This window comes from Musa acuminata, chromosome BXJ2-5, assembly GCF_036884655.1.
Source record: "Musa acuminata AAA Group cultivar baxijiao chromosome BXJ2-5, Cavendish_Baxijiao_AAA, whole genome shotgun sequence".
Lineage (NCBI taxonomy): Eukaryota > Viridiplantae > Streptophyta > Magnoliopsida > Zingiberales > Musaceae > Musa > Musa acuminata.
The window spans coordinates 30,496,627-30,517,736 of NC_088342.1; the positions used below are offsets into that span (position 1 = coordinate 30,496,627).

At 32.2% G+C, this 21,110-nt stretch overlaps 2 protein-coding genes across 2 annotated transcripts; both read right to left on the reverse strand.

Annotated features, from left to right (window-relative positions):
* Positions 1-6,701: 6,701 nt before the first annotated feature.
* On the reverse strand, positions 6,702-7,708 carry LOC135612622 (uncharacterized protein At5g01610-like). Its single transcript, XM_065109128.1, has one exon. It carries the CDS (start codon positions 7,406-7,408, stop codon positions 6,905-6,907), a length of 504 nt encoding a protein of 167 aa, XP_064965200.1. The 5' UTR covers positions 7,409-7,708; the 3' UTR covers positions 6,702-6,904.
* Positions 7,709-8,324: 616 nt separating this feature from the next.
* On the reverse strand, positions 8,325-12,613 carry LOC135612623 (cytochrome c-like). Its single transcript, XM_065109129.1, has 3 exons — positions 12,292-12,613; positions 10,892-11,025; positions 8,325-8,696 (listed from the first exon to the last, which is right to left on the reverse strand). The coding sequence occupies exons 1-3, from the start codon at positions 12,401-12,403 to the stop codon at positions 8,604-8,606; spliced, it is 339 nt and encodes a 112-aa protein (XP_064965201.1). The 5' UTR covers positions 12,404-12,613; the 3' UTR covers positions 8,325-8,603.
* Positions 12,614-21,110: the final 8,497 nt, after the last annotated feature.

Genomic DNA, 21,110 nt, shown 5'->3' on the forward strand with positions numbered 1-21,110 from the left:
AGATTCAGTGTTACCTATAATTTGTTGGAATGTTTCGGAAAGTCCGTGAAACTACACAAATATATTGTCTCGGTTTCTTGTTCTTGTAGATTTGTATTAAATGTGTATTGAAAAGTATAATAACTTTTAGTCAACATGAACATCAAACAACAGCGCAAAAATGTACATTTGTTGCGAATAAACCCTAAAATGAAGTCTTCTTTTAGTTTGAACATAGTGAGCAATGGTTAACCAACACAACGGGAGCAGAAAACTAAACGACATTAAGTCTTCTTTTAGTTTGGACATAGTGATTGATATCCGAGGGGCTAAAATGCATAATAGATTTTGGAAGAAAGTTGATAGTAGGAAAGGAACGAACACACGATAAAACTTTAATAAGATCGAAAAAAAAAAAATCATCATCAAATTTAAAATCACAAAGAGATACAGAAAGATCATCACCCCAAGGATAATAAACAAATATACAGAACTAAAAACAAAAGACTCACCACTCAAGGATGCATCCAAGAGATACAGAGTTTAAGAGAACACTCCAAGAGAGCTTCTGTTAATATAATCAGTTTCTAAACTCCTCTCTAACCCCTAAACATCAAAATAAGTACTAGTGCATGAAATAACTCTTCATACATAGGAAATTTCAAAATTAAATGTTTCATTCCCGGTAACAAACTTTTTTATTGCATTCCTTAGTCACCAAGAAAAACACCTTGAAATAGCTGTAACTTTATCTAAGGAATGTGCTAATTAGTTGTTATATTTAAGTGGGCTAAGTTGAAAACTATGAGGCAACATTGTGGGCTGAAAACAATATCATAGCATCAGCAAGGTTCATATGAGCATATTGTAGCAAATTAGGCACTCCCGTGTCAATTTCCCCTTGTTGAAACAGACTTATCCTTAAGTCCTTGTTTGTTTCGTCAACATGATTATGAAAAGGACTTAAATCAACCACGTTAAATATTGGGGACACTCCGTAATCTTCTGGTAGCTCGATCTAATAAGCATTTTTGCTAACTCTCTTAAGCATCCTAAATGGACTATTAGTCTTTGGTTTCAATTTTTCAAATTTGCCTAGTAGAAACCTCTCCTTAGATGAATATAGATCAAATCACCTACATTAAACTCCACATGTTTTCTATGTTTGTTGGTGCTTTTCTATGGTTGCTTTAACACTCTCATGCAGCTTCTTTATTTGCTTAACTCTCTCATCAACATCTCCACTAAATTACTTAGTTATTGAATGAGGGACCAAGTCTAAAGGATAAGTAGGATTAGCAACATAAACAACCTCAAAAGGACTCTTACCAATGCTATGATGCATGGAACGATCGTAGACAAACTTAATTTGTGGAAGAATGAGATATCATTGCTTAATGTTCTCGCCAACATAGCTTCTAAGTAAGTTTCTCAAGCTTCTGTTCGTTATTTTAATTTGCCCATCGGTTTGTGGATGAAGCGAGCTACTGAAATTCAAAGAAGTACCCAACTTCCTCTAAAGAGTTCTCCAAAAAATGACTAAGAAATTTTGAATCTCAATCGGACACCATACTTTTTGGAATACCATGCAATTTAATAATCTCCTTAAAATATAAATTAGCAATATAAGATGCATCATTCGATTTATTGTAGGAATAAAGTGAGATATTTTTTAAAATCTATCAATAACAACCATGATAGAATCCTTATTTCTTTGAGTTCTTGGTAGTCTCAAAACGAAATCAAGACTCACCTCTTCCTATGGATCATTTGGCACTAGCAATGGAGTGTTCAAACTAGAATGTTGTTTTTGCTAAATGATACACTCGGCATTGCTTTACATGTCTCTCCACATCTCTGAACATCTTAGGCTAATAGAAATTTGATTAAATAAGAGCTAGAATCTTATCCTTACCAAAATGCCCTCCTAAAACACCACCATGAGCTTCAGTTAGAATTACTTGTCTCAAAGAACAAGATGGAACACACAATGTATTAGCTCGAAAAAGAAAACCATCAAAGATAGAAAATTATTAAAATGAACATGATTTGCAATTCTACCATATTGAGCCGAAATCTATATCATTCTCATATAGATCTTTGAACGTCTCAAATCCAACCACTTTGACTTTCATTGCTAATAATAAAGAATGCTTTCTGCTTAATGTGTCAACAACTACATTTTGAGCATCAGATTTGTGCTTGATTATAAAGTTATAAGATTGCAAGAACTCTACCCAAGCTAGATGCCTCTTGTTTAGCTTGTATTGTTGATTAATGAACTTTAAAGCCTCATGATCAGAATATAGGATAAATGACTTTGCAAGAAGATACTAACTCCAATAAGATTACGCTCAATAAATGACATAAAACTCCTTGTCGAATACTTTCTTCTCATATCATTCAGCTTCTTACTAAAAAAGGCAATGGGCTTTCCATCTTAACTCAAAACAATACCAATTCTCACATTAGATGCATCACATTCAACTTCAAACACATTGTCAAAATTAGGTAGTACTAAGATAGGACCTTTAGTCACCTTTCTTTTTAAAAGCATAAAAATATCATTAGCCTCACTAGTCCATTTGAATTTATCACATTTTAGGCATTCAGTTATTGGAGCGACAATAGAGCTGAAACCCTTGATGAATCTTCTGTAAAAGGAAGTTAAGCCATGGAAACTCTTCGCATCATGCAATGAAGCAAGTGTTGGCCAATTGGGAATAGATTCTACCTTGCTTTAATCCATCATGATTCCATTTTTTGAAACAATATACCCCAAAAATATCACACTACGAGTAAAAAAAGTTATAGTTCTTTATATTAGCATAAAGCTTTTGCTTTTTCAAAATAAAAAAGATCTCCTTAAGATAATTCATATGGTCCTCTACACTCTTACTGTACACCAATATATCATCAAAGTAAACCACAACAAAAGTCTCAATGCATGGCTTAAGTATATGATTCATAAATCTCATGAAAATGCTAGGAGCATTCGATAACCCAAATGGCATAACCAACCATCCATATAAGTCTTCTCTAGTTTTAAATATTGTTTCCACTCATCTCCAGGCCTTATTCTTATTTGGTGAGAGCCACTCCTCAAATCAATTTTAGAGAAAATAAAAGCACCACATAATTGATCAAGTAAATCATCTAATCTTGGAATAGGAAAATGATAATTCACTGTGATTTTGTTGATGGCGTGGCTATCCACACACATTCTTCAAGAACCATCCTTCTTAGGCACCAACAAGGCTGGAACCGCATAAGGACTCATGCTCTCCCGAATTAACCCATTTTTACCAACTCATCCACTTGCATTTGAAGTTCTTTATGCTCCTTGGGACTCATTTTGTATGATGTTTTATTAGATAGAATAGTCCCCCGAAATAAGATCAATATGATACTGGATGTCTCTTAAAGGTGAAAGGCCATATGAAATCTCTTCCGGTATAATATCTTGAAACTCCTCCAAGATTAGTTTCATAATTGCTAGTGTTTCCTTGTGTTATTTATTCTCCTCTACTACTACTAGAGCCAAAACGTGATCATCGCTGTCTAATTCACCCTTGCATTCATCATAGGACATAAAAGCGTTAATTTCATTCTTTGGTGCACTAATTTTAGAAGGTTGTAATAGAGCTAAAATAATCTTTTTTTCATTCACCTTAAAAGAATAAGTATATTTGTAGCCATCATATAACACCCTTCTATCGTAATGCTAAGGTTTTCATAATAGCAAATGACAAGTATCCATAGGAGCAACATCACACCATACTTCATTTTTATAATACTTACTAATAGAAAATAAAATTAAACATCTTTTAGTTACCTTGATGTCATTTCCTTCTTGGAGCCAACATAATTGGTAAGGATATGGATAAGGGATTGTGTCCAACATTAGCTTCTACACCATCTCTAAAGATATCACATTCTTAAAACTGCCACTATCGATGATCACCAAGCACACTTTGCCAAGAAAAACGCATTTAGTGTGAAACACATTCTTTCTCACCCAACTTCCATCCTCGGCCACATAGGACACTTGTAAGCTATGTTGTAGTATAATAGACAAACCATGATCAGCATAAGTAACCTCTTCCTCATCATCATCGTATTTTGGTTCATCGTCGGCTTCATCTTCTCTTCCATCACTATGATTTTCAACCAAAGTTTCAATCCTCCTAGTTGGACAATCTGAAGCAAAATGCCCAAAATCATGATATCTGAAGTATTTTCGGCCATATGGCGTAGAAGAATTATGTGTTTGTTTGCTGCTAGCAGGTCTTTCACCCTTGTCTTGTACCTTTGATACCACCTTGCTTTGGACAGGATGTTTAAAATTTTCTCTTTTTGTATAGCCTTCTTTTGACCCGTACCGAGAACTCTTTTCAAACTTATATTGTTTTTCAACTTTTAAAGCCAACTTGCTCACATCATTTAAAGACCAATATAGTTGTAGTTAAACAACTTTAGCAATTATCATACTTTAGACTTCCTAAGTATCTTGCAATGGTTTGCTCTTCTGGTTCCACAAGCTCTCCTTTTAACATGAGATGATTGAATTCTACTGTGTACTCCTCTACCCTAAGATCTTTTTGCTTGAAATCATGGATTTTGAGAAAGATCTCTTGTCTATAATTGTTAGGTAAATATTTTCTCTTTAGCTCCCTTTTCATTTTCTCCCATGTCATGATCTTATTCTTCCCTTCACGTTCTCTTTTCTTCTTTAGATTTTCCCACTAAAAAGATTTATTCCATCTAAGTTTAAGAGCCACAAGTTTTACCTTCTTTTGTTTTAAAGGTTCATGAAAATCGAAAATTCTTTCCACTATATTAAGCCAATCAGTCATCAACATTAATTTTACCTTCAAACTCGAGAATATCCAATCTTGGATTGTATTTGTTCTACCACTCGTTTTGGACTCCATATCTTGCTTGAAATCTTCTCGACTCCCTTAAATGAGGAGATGTATCATCATCAGAAGTAAATTCCTGGACATTATTTTCATACTGATTGTCTCTACTCAAAGTTCTTCAATTATTTCTTTTTTTTTTTTAGACTACACAACAATCTTCGTAGTTCCAGCCTCAATGACTCAACATCATCTTCATGACAACTACCTTCATCAACTATATCTTTTTCATTTTGCCTTGTCATGATCTCTAGCCTTTAGCTCTGATACCAAACTGATACCGGGAGGGTAAAATGCAGAATGGATTTCGGAAGAAAGTTGATAGTAGGAAAAGAACGAACTCACGATAAAATTTTAATAAGATTGAAAAGAAAGCTCACTACCAAGTTTAAAATCACAAAGGGATATAGAAATATCATCATCCCAAAGATAATAAGCAATGATACAGAACTAAAAATAAAAGACTCACCACTGAAGGACATATCCAAAAGATACAAAGTTTAAGAGAGCTTCTGCCAATATTATTAGTTTATAAACCTCTTTCTAACCCTTAAACACCAAAAAAAAAATACTAGTTCATAAAACAATCCTTCGTGCGCATAGAGAATTTCGAAATTAAAGGTTTTTGGTAACCAACTTCTTTAATGCATTCTTTGGTCATGGAGAAAGTATCTTAAAACAACTGTAACTTTATCTAAGGAATATGTTAATAAGCTGTCATATTTGAATGGACTGAGTTGAAAACTATGAAATAACATTATGGTCCGAAAACAATACTATAACATCAGTAAAGTTCATATGAATAAATTAGAGACTCCTATCAGTGATATTTGAGCAGATAGATATTGATATAGAATGAAAAACCTGAATTTGAGCAGAAAAATAATAGAGGTAACAGTTCCTCTTAGCAGCAAAAACTAAACATGTCAAGAAAATTTTAAGATGTGGCTGGGATATGACAGATATTGATGTTTCCTCCCATTTGTTCAAATTCTTGGGAAGAAAGAAAAGCCAAAATCTTTACCAAGAAACAATCTCTTTATAGGTTGAAGAACTTGAGATGTGTTAATGTTGGTTTTCCACAATAATGAGGCAGAATATATAAGAAGCCTTGATCTATCTTGTGTGTCTCATTGTGCCATACGATTTCTATTTTCTTTTTCTTCATTCTATAGACTCAGTGTTTTCATCTATTAGTCAAAGTTGTCGATTGATCTTTTTATTGCCTCTGGATACACAGTTGTAATAATGATAACAAGAAATCCGATAAAACATAATATAGGCCTTTAAAACCTGCAGAGGGGCAAAAAAAGAGCATAAAAATTGATGCCAGATTCTTCGTCAAAAGGCAACACATCTCAAGTGGAGTTCTAATCATTCTTGATAAGTAACACCGCAGTGAAAATAGTAAACTGAAGCACATCTACAGTCCACCTTGAAGCTACCTTGAAGCTGGATAGGGAGGAAAAAACAACCTAAGCCAGTCAGGTGTCATCAAACTCCAATCTCTTGATCACTTTCTAAGCTACCACAATAAAAGAACCTCCTGCAATCAAGCACAAAATCTCTAAACACTACCAACTATATTGATAAAGAATTGGATTGGGTTATCATAAATCCTAAAAGAATAAATTGTCATGCTCTGATACTAAGATAAATCTTTTGGTTGGGTTACTACAAATCACAGAGGCTCAAGCTATTAGGAAATGACACAATATATTTATAAGCTCTAACATAGACAAATTTGACATCTAGGATTCAGCACAAGTAGAGGCAATGTTTTAACCAAGACACAGATCAAAATGTAGAACATGCAGTCATTCAAAGTGGAAAAAGATGGAGCAATCATCCTACAGCTACTCAAAGGTAAAGACTCGAGGATTCTTAAAGACCATATCAAAATCTGTGATTAGCATGCGTTCATTTGATAGCACAAGTTAAACATATCAAGGTTAATCCATGGAATGCCATGTCTGGGACAGTCCATGATCACCAACCCCAGTGTCTTACGAATCCGAAACCATGGCGGCAGAGCAATCAAAGCCGCAGCGGCAGCGGGGGCACTCCTCGAAGTTGGACAGCCCGAAGGATGCCGACAGCGGGCCGACATAGAAATCGATCTCGTCGCCACTCCTCACCACCTCATCGATCCCAAACCACAAAAAGAGGACCTTGACGCTGACGCCTCTAAGGTTGGTCAGCGACCCCGAGGCCACCGCGCCGGTGATCTTTCTCTTGTAGTGCAACAAGTAGCCGCCGGTGACCTTGAACTCGCAGTCGCCGCTCAGATACACCTCGAAGCTCCCATCTTGATTCAAAACGTAGCGCCGCACGCCCTGCGGGAGGATCCCTCTGGGGAAATCGTATTGCTCCAGCATCTGGTAGGCGGTCGGCTGGTCGGAGATCTGGGTCTCGACAGATGATGGGGCAAGGGAGAGGAGCAAGATGAACCCAAAAAGAGTTCTGCGAATTGGAACACCAAAAAGGTAGGATTTTGAGGGTGAATCCATGCTGGAATCACACGAATACGAGGGAGTAGCCCACCAAAGAAGGGATCTTTTGGGCGTTTTGTGCCTTTAGGATCAATAAGAAGGGATCTTTTGGATGTTTTGTGCCTGTTGGATCAACAAGGAAAGAAAGAAGACTAACAAGATGTCTCCACTTGTAGAGAACGTGATCTGTGCTTGAAAAAGAGGTAAAAATTAGACATGTACTGACGTTGGCAGGTCTGGCATGGGCAGTGGCCAAAAACAGTGGCAAAACATATGTGGATCTTATGGTTCCAAGCTGCCAGTTGACAACCTGAGGATGTTCTGAATCTTCACATAGTTTTCTCTCTAAATATTGCCAACCAACAAACGAGAGACAAAACCATCAATCATAGAGGTAGTAATTACGCCATTGTGATATCATATCATTCATGTCTTTTCTGATGAGACTACCAGAATTTTGGTTAGGAGTCAATTCTGAATGCCCAATTCATAAATTTAGTGGTGATAGAAAAGAAGTGTAAGATAAGCATTTCATGATACAAATTCAGGTGACCAAAAGGGTCAAAATTGACATCGATCTGAACCATAATCTTTGTTCCTGGGGTAGGTTTTTGTTGCTCAGCATGACAAGAAATCCTAATGTATCTTTTGTTACTATTAAAATCTATAAAAAAAAAAAAATAATGTCCTTAATTAAAGTAAGAAATTAAGGGAGTGTGTAACTGTATATTACATTGCAGGAGTTCACTTGAGAAGATTCAAACTTTGTTTACACATGCAATTTCAACGTGTCATTCATAAACAAAGTGCTGATTTCTCACATTCAGACTTTGGCAGCATGGCCTTTTTGTTTTGTTGCAGTAGAACTGAACAGGATACCAGTCTAATTAATTTTGGATGATGAATTCTTTAGACTCCAACAATGACATCAATGTTTCATAACAACACCAAACATTTTATATCCTCCAAATATTATACATCATGCAAATAATGCATGGTGTTAAAAGAAGTCACTATTGCAAAGCATACAAGTATTATGATGACCTAGATGAGTCATCGTGAGACTACCAATAGTGCACAAACTCGTGCAAAGATGGATCTTTTATCATCATTGAATTGTATACTAAGTGCACCAAAATTTTTATTTACATATTTCAAATAAAAATTGCCACAAGTTGACATCTTTACTTGGGAAGATGGGTTGATGGATGATTTAGGAAGTTGTGGCTTCCTTGAGGTAGGCAATCAGATCTGCACGCTCCTGAGGGTTCTTCATGCCGGGGAACTTCTTCTTCAGAGGAATGTACTGCAGGAAAGAAGAAATAATAGATGTTAGTAGCAGACCGGGTGCACCAGCAAATACAAGGATGGTGAACAGTTGCCATCCAGATTTCATAGAGCATATCGATATCTTTCCACCCTGTTATCTCATTTTTCATACGTTCATAATTAAGTGGGACTCGATAATGCAAAACTAACACATGCTGATAGATAGCAGCTACTGCAACATCCTCACAAAGGAGGAAAATTGTGAAATCAAGTAGATTTACGGGCAGTGTTGCCTCTCAGCTCTGACACACCTACTTCCTACTTCCAATCAGTGATTTAAAAAGCACTAAGCGTTAAAAGACGTCAAGGTCCAAAAATACCTGAGGCGCCAGGCGCTCGCCTGAGTGAAACGAGATGCTAAAATATAAAAATATATAATATAATTAATAAATATAATTATTTAAATAAAAAATATGCTATTAAATTAAGAAAATCGGATACAAAATCACAATGTCACATTAATAAAAAGTCTCAAAAATCAAAACAATAAAATTTTACATCAAATCTATTGAGTTGCTCTATACACTTGCCATTTATTCTGAAACCTAACAATAATTTTAAATAAATAAAAATTAATAGTATTAAAATCAAAATAATATATTATTAATCTAATAAATAAAAATATTATTATTAGTATACAATTAACAGTATACTGTTAATATACTGTTAACAGTATAGTGAGAAGAGTGTGAGAAGACCGAGACTACTGAGGCAACGGCAACGATAGCAGGCGACAACCGTAGCTGGAGCGGGAGCAGGAGCGATGACAGCGGGAGCGACGAATAGCAGGAGCTGCGAGCAATAGCAGGAGAGGCGAGCGACAACGGGAGCAGTGGCGAGCAACGATAGCAGCGACGAGCAACGATTGTGGCAATGACGAGTAGTGACAATAGCAGCGAGCAACGACAGTGGCAGTGGCAACAGAGAGCAGGGATAGCGGAGGAGAAATCTCGACGACAAAATCATGAGTGTTAGGGTTGGGGAAGTCGAGGAAATCACGAGAGGGAGCCTGATATCGATGATTTAGTTGATTCGATTGAACCAACTAAAGCACCGAAGACCAACCAGACCTAAAAATCTGGTTCGATCGCCTGGTTTAACCCAGACGCTCGCCCGAAGCGCCCGGCGCTTGGGCTCGGGCAAGCGCCCAAGCACCTCTTGGAAGCGCGCCGTCTGGAAATAAAGCGAGGTGCTCGAGCCTCGCCTCGCCTCACCTCGCCCGAGCGCCTAGGCGAGTGCTCGAGCACCTATTGTAATCATTGCTTCCAACACCCGAGAAAATAAAAGAAAGAACTACAGAAAAACATAATGGACACGAAAATGCAATAATGGTAACCCTAGACTGGACATAATATGGTGTGCTAAGTGAAAAGAACTAATGGCATGGTACAGCAACACAAATGGAAGATATTAAACATAAAAGTAAATGCATGTCACTTATGTCCAGGAAATTATGCAACAATTTAACGGAGAAGTGTGTGAGGGGAAAGTGGCCCATAATTAACCACTAAAACTGCTGAAAAAATAAATACGTTCCATGGACAAGGAATATAAAATGTAACTTTTAGGCTTAATGTGAAATCAAACACTTATTTCACAGTTCACATGCATGAGAAGCTTTTCAGCAAAAATAACCAAACCACATTTCATGTTCTGAGACAAGTCCTTGAAGCCACAACTTTATGCCCACTAAGCAATGTCCAAGTTGGATAATACCTGGCCTCAACATAGTCTAGATTTCAATATCTATGTCTCAACTGTTCTCCTGACAATATTAAATGGTACTACTCATTCCAACCAATGAACAAGAGACAGGGGAAACTAAAACATTAAAGCTATGGCCATCCATTTGATGAAACAGCAATAGATCAAGCTTGCAAAGCCCTTAAGTTTGAAGCCACTCAACTTTTTCATTCAAACTACTCCAGATAGTACTACAGTGTAATTACTGCAGATAAAACTGTGCCTAAATCAGGTAATTGTCTAAAACAAGAGCAAAGAAGCAGTACTTAGTTACTAAAACAAAAAAGATGAGAACATCTGAACACAAACATTGCTGTCAGTGGGAAAATTCAACCATGGTTACACATATAATTGTAATGTATACACATAAGTGATTAGTTCAATGTATCGTGCATATATTTTCACCATCAGCAGGTCACCAGTCATTACCTCCTTTGGATTCAGCAGGTAATCGTACAAAGAATTTTCTTCCCATATCACATCTATGTTCTTGCTTGCGGTGGAATAGGAATAACCAGGAGTTGTCCCATATTGCTTCCCAAAAAGGCCATGCAGATTAGGACCTATTAATGACGAGAAAGTTGGGGGAAAACACATCAAGTCTGCTACTTGAAACAGTAACAACCATTGGGGAAAAACTTAATTGAAAAAAAAAGCAAAATTTACAAGAAACAAAGAAACAAGGATGATAGTTCAGAAGTAAAATATGGCAGACAAGAAGCAATTAAAAAACTAACCACGCCTTTTGCAAAATCATTATTTTCATGAAAAACTACATGTGCACATATCATGAGTAGCTTTTGATCAGTCCATTGTTCTATGTTGTAAACTCTTTATACTTCAAGAATAAGTAGTTTGAACTAATTAATTTCCATAAATGTGCTTGCCTCTGAATCAAAATAAGCCACAAACAAAAGGTTTCCATTAAAAACATATGTTGGAATAACTCGTTAGAGGTTGAAATCCACCCCTAGAAGGTAGGCAGGATAAACTGTGGCGCTAAAAGGGCCTACAGAAGCATCAACTTATCCACTCTTATTCAGAACAACATTACTGAACTAGGACCTATGTCGATTCATACCCACATGTCAACCATGCTTCCTAGTTCTTCTTCCTCCCTCCCAGCTTCAAGAAACCTCTGCTGGGAAAATACAAGTTATCATTGGATAAAGTGCAAATTATCTCTGTCAGCAAACAGAAGGCTTTCAATCCACAATATTTCTTTACAACTGTCCGTACACTGAAAATGTTTTTGACACTGCTAGAAATTTCCCAAATTCTTATATCTACTGTTCACAAAAATGATCTTGCACAAGTTCAGTATCGTTTCCCATAGACTAATTACTGCTTAGCGAACATTAGGTACGTACGTTTGGGCCTTACTGCCTTCCTAACGAATGAAAACAGGAAGACATCATGAACATTTCACCGAAAAAGAAAAAAAAAATCCTAAAGAACAACCAGAAAACAGATAATGAACATTCCAATTTTGATGGGAACTGCTGAGAATGAGTATAACGTATAAAGACTCGAAAAATATTGGAGACGACAGAAAAAGAAAGTAAAAGAGATAATATTATGGATCAAACAGAATCGATGGCCAAAAAGGAGAAATAGTAGATATACAGATTCAACTAAAAGTGACAAATTTAGGGCCTAGACGAAGAAAGAAAAGGAAAGAACAAAAGAGAAAATAATATATATTTGGAATTATATCTTGATCCAATACGGGTCAAACAAAATCAAAAGGCCAAGAAAGCGAAAAAGGTGGAATTTACAGAACCGAGGGCAAAAAAGGACAGGAACACGTTTTCAAATCGGGGATCTACCATGCTTGTGGCCAGCTCCTTTCTCGACGGTGTGGCAGTGGGCACATTTGGACTGGAAGATCTTGTGCCCGGACTTGGCATCGCCGGGCGGCGCCTCCTCGAACGACGCCATCCCACCGAGCGAGCGAGGTCTCCGATCGATCGAGCTAAGGGTTAGGGTCGGTGCCTCTCCCTCCTCTTGGTTTCAGCAAAATGCTTGGGGAGGACTGCTTCGGCAATCCATTTTCATTTTCTACTAACACGTTTCCCGCTTTGCCTGCCCACGGAGAAGGGAGCAGCAGCCAAAGGGTGAAGCGGGCGCGCAGGAAACCGGGTGGGATCCAAACAGCAGCGCCCATCGGAGAGATATAAGAGGTGGGAAGCGGGTGCGGAGGAAACCGGGAGGGATCCAAACAGCAGCGCCCATCGGAGAGATGTAAGAGGGGGGAAGCGGGTGCGGAGGAAACCGGGTGGGATCCAAACAGCAGCGCCCATTGGAGAGCCTGTAATTATTGCTATTCCGGTATTTACGCTATCAAAAATTATATTAAGATTTCTAAGTAAAATATTTAATTTTATATCTCTTCACATCATTAATTGATAAAATTAGAACTAAATATTTTAATATAATTTTTAAAATATAATAATTAAAATACTAAAAATAACTAATTATATAAGTTAACTATAAATAGTCCGACGACGATTAAAGCCCGAGCTTTATTCATCAAAATTGTTACCGTATGCATCCAAAGTTAATTTAAAACCTTAGGTAAATATTAACGAAAAATATATATTTTAGATATTTCTAAAATATAAAAATTTAATATTCATAGTATTGATAATCTTTTATTATTGATCTCTTTTAAAATAATAATAAAATTTTTTTATTTTTTATTTTATAATATTAATATTATTGGATTTTTTTATAATCATTGTCCTTATTGATGTGACTCAAAATTGTTTGACCCCTACTCTCGCCCCCCTCGTGTAATCCTTCGAGGAGGATAAAGGAAAAAGGAAAAATAATAATATTTTATATTTAATTATAAATTAAAAAAAATTAAAAATTAAGTTATAAATAATAATCTTTAAAATATATTTTTAATTTAAAAATTATCTAAATTGTCTCTTCTCATCCATTATTTCTTTTCCACTTTATTTCGACATATCTTTCTCTCTTTCGTCTGTACTTTTCGTCGTCTCGTCTCCTTTTTCTATCCTCTCCCCCTCCTGTTACCCCACTCTCCTCTTCTTCTTCCTTACCAATCTTTTTCTCTCTCTCCGTTTTTGTCATGTATTCTCTTTCCACTCCTCCCCTCTCCTTCTCTTGTGGACGATAGGCGATAACGAAGGTAACGTGCTATCACGCATTTAACTGATTTTATCTAAGTCATACAGCATTCTTGTATATCCATCCACAAAGGTCAATCTCTCCGAAACCTCCTATGGTCCCTTAGGACCTACAAAAGAGAAAACAGGTTAGAGAAAACGTCTCACTCAGGATCCACAAGCAATTATTTCAGTAAATAATTAATAGCCAATATAAATTACAAACAGACTTTATGAATGACCACACAACAAATGATCCAAAATGATCTATTATAGACCAAAATATCACACAAGTATCCACATAACACAATATTTATTTACAATTCTAAAACGGCAACCAAACCCAACTAAAATGGGGTTGTTAAGCATTCGATCATCCCTCTACATGCTATGCAAAGCATGAACAAACAAAAAAGACTCGGCCATATATAAGCATTACATCCAACACCTCATTTATAATTTTGTCCATAATTATTTTTAATTTTTTTAATTAGAATATAATTAAAAAAAATCAACATACTATTTGAAAAATATTTAAAATGTGAATATATATAACACTCAAATGAAGTAATTATATATGATAAATGATGGGAGATCGAGGCAATCCACGTGAATGATTAGGTTCACTTTTTTACATGAAACACATTGCAGGTTTGAAATATAAATATATCGAGATGACCTGTTTCCTCCGGGAGGATGTGAGGATGAATGCGGAGACAATTCGCAAGAGTAAATTATCAAATTAAAGTATTTATTAAAATATATGTTGAAAATATGTTCGACGGAATCTTTTAGGTAAGTTGAGGTTAAAAAAGTAAACTATCAAAGTAAAAAAAATTAACTTTTTAGTATGTTCAATTTACTGAAAAACGTAATTACTACTATGTTTTTATCATTTACATTCATATATTTAGTTTTTCCTAAATATATTTTTTTAAACATTTAATAATATCTTTAAATCAGACTATTTCAAGTCATGTATCCACATACTAATTCGGCCTAATCTAAACAATTTGGATCACTTTGGATTGGGTCAGGTCTAATTACAACTAATCGAGTGTAATCAAGATATTTTCATCAAGCTAACTTAAGTTTTTCTAAAACTAATAGTATATCATTTTGATTGAACATAACTCGTTAAATTTTTATTAAATTTATCTAAACTTCTTCATAACTATTAGAGTGAGATGGTAATATGTTTAGCATCAACTTCATCAAATTTTCTATTTTTGTATAAATTTAGTCATTAATTTTTTAAATAAGATATTTTTGGGTTGAATATATAATCGAATGTAACTCTTTAAATTTTCATCAAACTTATTCAAACTTTTCTTAAACAACTCAAGTGAGATGCTAATATGTTATTATCACTTTTTAAATCTTTATATGAATTTAGGGTAACTAATTTCTAAAATAAGATATTTTTATATTTAATTTATTAACTCAAGTGTAACTCTTTGAATTTTTATCAAACCTATCCAACCTTTTCTTGAATTGTTAGGTGAGATGCTAATTTAGGATGATTAATTTTTAAAATAAGATATTTTTGGATCGAATTTATGATCGAGTATAACTCAAAGTTTCTTTGAATTTTCATCAAACCTATCTAAACTACTAGATGAGACTAAATATATTTATTATTAATTTTTATTTTTATATAAATTTAGGATGATTAATTTTTAAAATAGGATATTTTTATATTGAATTTATGATCGAGTGTAACTTGAGTGTAATTCAAGTTAATTTTCATCAAACTATCCAAACTTCTCTGAAACTATTGGCACATGGTTTTTAGAATATAACATCATTTTTTCTAATTTCTCATGATTTTAAGGTGATTAAGTTTTTAAATAGGATATTTTTAGGTTAATATATAATCGAGTATCACTTAATTTAACTTTCAATAAATCAATTCAAACTTCTCTAAAACAATTAGTACATTATTATAAGATATTTAACATAATAAAAATAATTTTATATAAAAATTAATATTAATATATATTTTATGAATGAGTATAACTCGAGTGTAATAATTTTTTGAGTAATTTAAGATAATTTTATATAAAAAAATATTTTTTTAAGATAACATGATTTTTTTAGTTTTATTATAAATTTATGATATTTTTATATAAATATTAATATATTCTGTGAATGAATGTAACTTGGGTGGAACAACTAATCTAGATAAATTGAGGAAGAGGAGGAAGTGAGGATTTTTAAATTATTTATGATATAATAAAATTTTAATTATTTTAATATGAGAATTTATTAAATAATTTTTTATTAAATAATTTTATATTGGAGGATTAATACTAGCGACCACCTAATTATAAATCTTAAAATTTGGATATGATTTATGAAAGTTTCCATGTTAAGTTATTAAAAGAAAAAATATGAAAAAAAATAAAAGTAAAAAGAGGAAGTGCAGTAAACATGTCGCTGGCTAAATAAAAGAGTATACCACCGACGCTTGCTAAATTGTTGACATCTATGCATGTTTGTTAGATTATAACCTTTTGTGTTATCTATACACTTGTAATTAGAGAATAAAAAAGTAAAACAATTATCAAGTTAAAAGCTTGCTGCCCTCTTACTTAGTAAAGAGAAGAATAGTAGGAAGAGAAGAAATCAATATTTTTGGGATCAGCTTTTTAAGGCAAGTATTCTATCTTATCCTATAATGTTGCTTATTTCTGATTCTTTCTTATTTATAAATAATTTTTAAAGCTTTGTATCTTTCTGATAATTTCAACCTCAATTGAGTTATAAACTTGTAATACTGAAAGTTTAAGAATTCTAATCTATCTCTTTTATTTTAATTATATTATTCTATATAAAGCTTAAGATTAAACAAACTTTTTTTTGGTTAGAAACTAAACTCTTATATCTTTTTGTCAATGCCTTATTTGAATGATTTAAAGTATAATTATCTATCTAAATATTTATTTTAATTGATCCCTCGAATTCTATGTAACAAAGGCAAAATGATATGATCTATCAATCTTATTTTAATTCTAGCATTTTGTATAAGACTCTAATCAAGTAAAACCTATTTTGATGGAAATTAGATGATCTGAAGTATAAATGACTATCCAAATGTTTATTTTTTTTAATCTGTTGAATTCTGCAGAACAGAGAGAATATATATATATATATATATATATATATATATATATATATATATATATATATATATATATATATATATATATATATATATATATATATATATATATATATATATATATAGTTATTTGTCCCTTTTTTAAGGCAACTTTAATTGCACAAAACTTTTTTTAAAAAATAGACTCATATATATTTCCAATAATATCTTATTGGAATAAATTACAGCATAAATTGTCTATCCGAAAATCTTATGCATCTTACTTTACAAATTATGCCAGAATAGATTGGTTTTTAAAATTTAGTAATTCTTACTTCTACCTTTTGAAACTTGATTTCAACTAAAAATCCTCTCTCAATGAGAATCATATTACTGATTAAACTATTTTATCTCTTAGTCATTGATTTTAGCTATAATTGAATGAAATGTGTATATGTTCAAGTTAGGTGCATATATATTTTTTTATCATTTCATATGTGCTTCCAGTATAATTCTTCTTTCTTCGTAAGAGCATCCTTTTGTATTCTAGTATTTATGGGATATTATAGATCCTTTTCTAGAAATGAAAAAGGGAATGTGTTGTGTTATGGAGCCATCAAGAGTTCTAAACTAGTAGACACAAAAAAAAAAATGAGTGCACTGTGCTAAGTTATGATTCTACTTCACTATCTATGTTCATTTGATATGATTTCAAATGATATACTTATGTGCTGCTATATGTCATTCAATATAAATGAATTAAATAAAATATCAAATATGATTGTTCTCTTGAGCTCATTGCCTTTCATTTTGATGTTGATTTACTAATATGTTGCTTATTACTCTTTTGTTATCAATAAATTGAATGAAATATCAAATATAGCACTTGAGCTCATGTCTTTAAATCTCGACTTATGGTACTTTTTTTTCCCTTTGTTATCAATAAATCGAATGAAATTTCAAACATAAATCTTGAATGCATACCTTACATTCTGATCCTAATTTGCTTGTATATTGTTATATACTCCTTTGATATCAATTAATCGAATGAAATATGAGCTCATTTCTTACTATTTTTCTTGATATATTCATATGATATTTATCATTATATGCTCTCTTGTCAAGTATGAATATAATGAAATGAAACATATTAACTCTTGAATTCATGCTTTGCACTTTAATGTTTATGCCACATAATTTATCATCTCTATTTCATAGATATGATAGACATTTACTAAACTTTGTAGTTTACACTTATGTTAGTTTTAGGCTAGGCAATGGAATGCTAGAAGTTTATGATATTTTTTATGATTTAACAAAACATTATTGTAATCAACACCTTGCTTATAATGTTATCCAAAATTATGAGTTAGTATGTGTTGTTATAAATGTTAAAAGACCTCTCATGTATTATGAGTTAGAATATTAAATCTAAAGTTTTTATTATGATATAAACTTATAATAAATGGTTGGTTTATGATTAGTATTCCATTGATCTTGTGAGTTTATAAATGATTGTTAATAATTTTTTTAGTTGGCTTTGAGTTTTATGGAGTTATCAAGTGATATGTTAAATGATTATAAACCGTATAAGTTTTATAATATGTATAAATAAGAATTAAGTGTATGTGATCTTCTCAAACTCTATATTATGGATCCTAGGTTTGGATTATAGATAATTAAAAAATTATATTCTATTTAAAATAGATTTGTGCCTCTAGTATATTATCTTATGTATGACAGAGATAGTATCAAAGTTAGTGATTGCTAAGATATATGATATATTGTTTGTATTATATATTTTGAGGTCTAGTAAATTATATAGTGATTGATGAAATATTTTTTAAAATTTTTGAATAATCAAGATAATTTGAGCATAAGAAAATTATGATAAAAAGTATTGCTCATATGATTGATTATGAATCTAGAAAGGCCAAAACATTTGAAAGAAAAATACATCTAGCTATAAAAAAATTAGATATTAGCTTAAAACTCAAAATATATGTGTTGATAAATATATTATAATTGAAAGAGATAATATAGAGATTCAAAAAATCAGGGCAAGAAGGATAAAACTAAGTCCACCGATTATGAGAATAAAAGAGAAAATAAATTTAAAATTAATAGCAATAGGTTTGAAATATTTATATTTGAAAGAGAGGACCCAATCATGTGCAAAATATGAGAGAAATCATTAAATAAACTGATTTTTTTGGGTGATTAGATGTTGTTTAACTTGTGGGAATTTGGGTTATCAAGTCAAACATTACCTTTTTGATATGAAAAAAATGCCACTATCTCCTATGCCCACCCAATGTTTGCTATTACTGAACAAGATTATAGATTTTTTGAATAAATGGTTGAAGGTATTATTCTTGAATCTATCATAAGTATAAAAGTTTTGAGTAATCTTAGTTTTAACCTATCATTTATTTCATAATATTTTATTTGCTACCTAGGTATTCAACTGAAACCACTTGATTATATACTCTATGTAACTATTATTATTGGGGATTCTTTGATCGTAAACTTGAGATTCTCCTTGAGATTCAAGGCTTTGGTATTTTTTTTAGTATAGATTGACTATCTTCCTATTATTGATTATTATATAAAAGTAATCACACATTGCATGTTAGATCAATCAACATTTCATTTTGAGGGTATGGGGTATGATTAACCTCATTGCCTTATATCTACTTATCAAACTTATCGTTTTTATGTAGAAGAGTTTTCTATATTACTTTACATATATATATAAGAGTACCCAAATCAAGAACATGATCTAAATGAAATCCCTAGAGTTAGGGAGTTCTAGGATATATTTCTAGATGACCAATTCAGGTTATCTCTTGATAAAAAAAAAATAATTTACTATTGATTTGGTCCCTACGATAACACCAATATCCAAGTCTCCTTATAGAATAAGGACACTTGAATTAGTAGAGTTAAATATAAGACAAAAGGAGATGAATATAATTTCTAAAAGATTATAATTATACCACTTATTTTTTTAATTAGATAAAGTCAATGTTATGACTTATAGACTTAGTACAAAATTTACAAGTTTTATGATTAACTTGATTGTAAATTAATGAGTTATTGGAGGAAACTTGTGATTTAAATATCATGAGAAAAGTATAGGACTAAAACTTTAATGACGATTATTCAAGTTCAATTTGATCTCATCCAACAAATTAAAGAATAATAGCTACAAGATCCACATTTAATGTTCTTGAGAAATGATATTAAAAAAAGAGATTGAAGCCTAATTTTCATATTAAGGAGGATGATATATTGAGATTTAAAGATAGATTATATGTCCTTAATTATTTAGGTATTAAAAATATAATTTTGGAGAAAATACAATTCAAACACGTGAGAATTTACTTAGTATTTATGTCATGAGTTAAAAAGGTAATAAGATTTAAGATATTAAGGAATCCGATTATTTCTTTGATTAAAGTATTTTGAAAATAATATTCTATGAAAGAATCTACTTGAAAGTTAGAATTGTAAATGAAAAAAAAAAACTTACTTCTATATTTTTATTGATTGAGGTATAATAATTTAGAGGGCTAAATTTTTTTTAAGGATTGAAGAGTATAATATCTTTTATTTTTAAATTATTTATAATATAATAATTTTTTTAATTATTTAATATGAGAATTTATTTAATAATTTCTTGTATTAAGTAATTTTATATCAAAGGATTAATGCTAGGGACCTAATTATGAATCCTTGAATTTTGATATAATCTGTGAAAGTTTTTATGTTAAACTAGTAGAGGAGAAAAATATGAAATGAAAAGAGAAAAAGAAGAAAATAGAGTACATATGTCACTAGCTAAAGAAAGAATTGTGCCACTCATGCTTGCTAAATTGTTGACACTTATGCCTTTGTGTTGTATACTTGTCACAGTATAAACCTTTTGTGTAAAATATACACTTGTACTTAAAGAAAAAAAGTTATATATATATATATATATAAAGTTAGAAGCTTGTTGCCCTCTACTTAGTGAAGGGAAGAATGGAAGGAAAAAAAGAAAAAAAAGAAGAAGTAAAGTCTTCTTTGGGATTAGCTGAAGAATTTGGATTAATTTAACATCTTTGGGATTAGCTGTTTAAGGTAAACAGACAATCTCATTTTACAGTATTTTTGATCTATGATTCCTTTTTATTTATGAATAATTTATAAAACTTTATCTCTTTCCAATAGCATCAACCTCAATCAAGTTGTAAACTTACAATACTATAATATTATGTACAAAGTCTGGAATTGAGTAATTTGTTTTTTGGAAACTAGACTCTTATATCATTCTATCAATACTTTATTTGAATAATTTGAAGTACAATTGTCTATCTAAATGTCTATTTTAGTTGATCACTCATTTTATGAAACAAAAGGCAAA

What these genes read in the sequence shown, in the direction of transcription:
- LOC135612623 (XM_065109129.1), bottom strand. Translation starts at nt 12,403, where the DNA reads ATGGCGTCGTTCGAGGAGGCGCCGCCCGGCGATGCCAAGTCCGGGCAC. An exon ending in AGGAGCTGGCCACAAGCATG is followed by an intron (nt 11,026 to 12,291) that starts GTAGATCCCCGA and finishes CGTCATTAATAG; the next exon opens with GTCCTAATCTGCATGGCCTT. An exon ending in ACCTGCTGAATCCAAAGGAG is followed by an intron (nt 8,697 to 10,891) that starts GTAATGACTGGT and finishes TCTTTCCTGCAG; the next exon opens with TACATTCCTCTGAAGAAGAA.
- LOC135612622 (XM_065109128.1), bottom strand. Translation starts at nt 7,408, where the DNA reads ATGGATTCACCCTCAAAATCCTACCTTTTTGGTGTTCCAATTCGCAGA.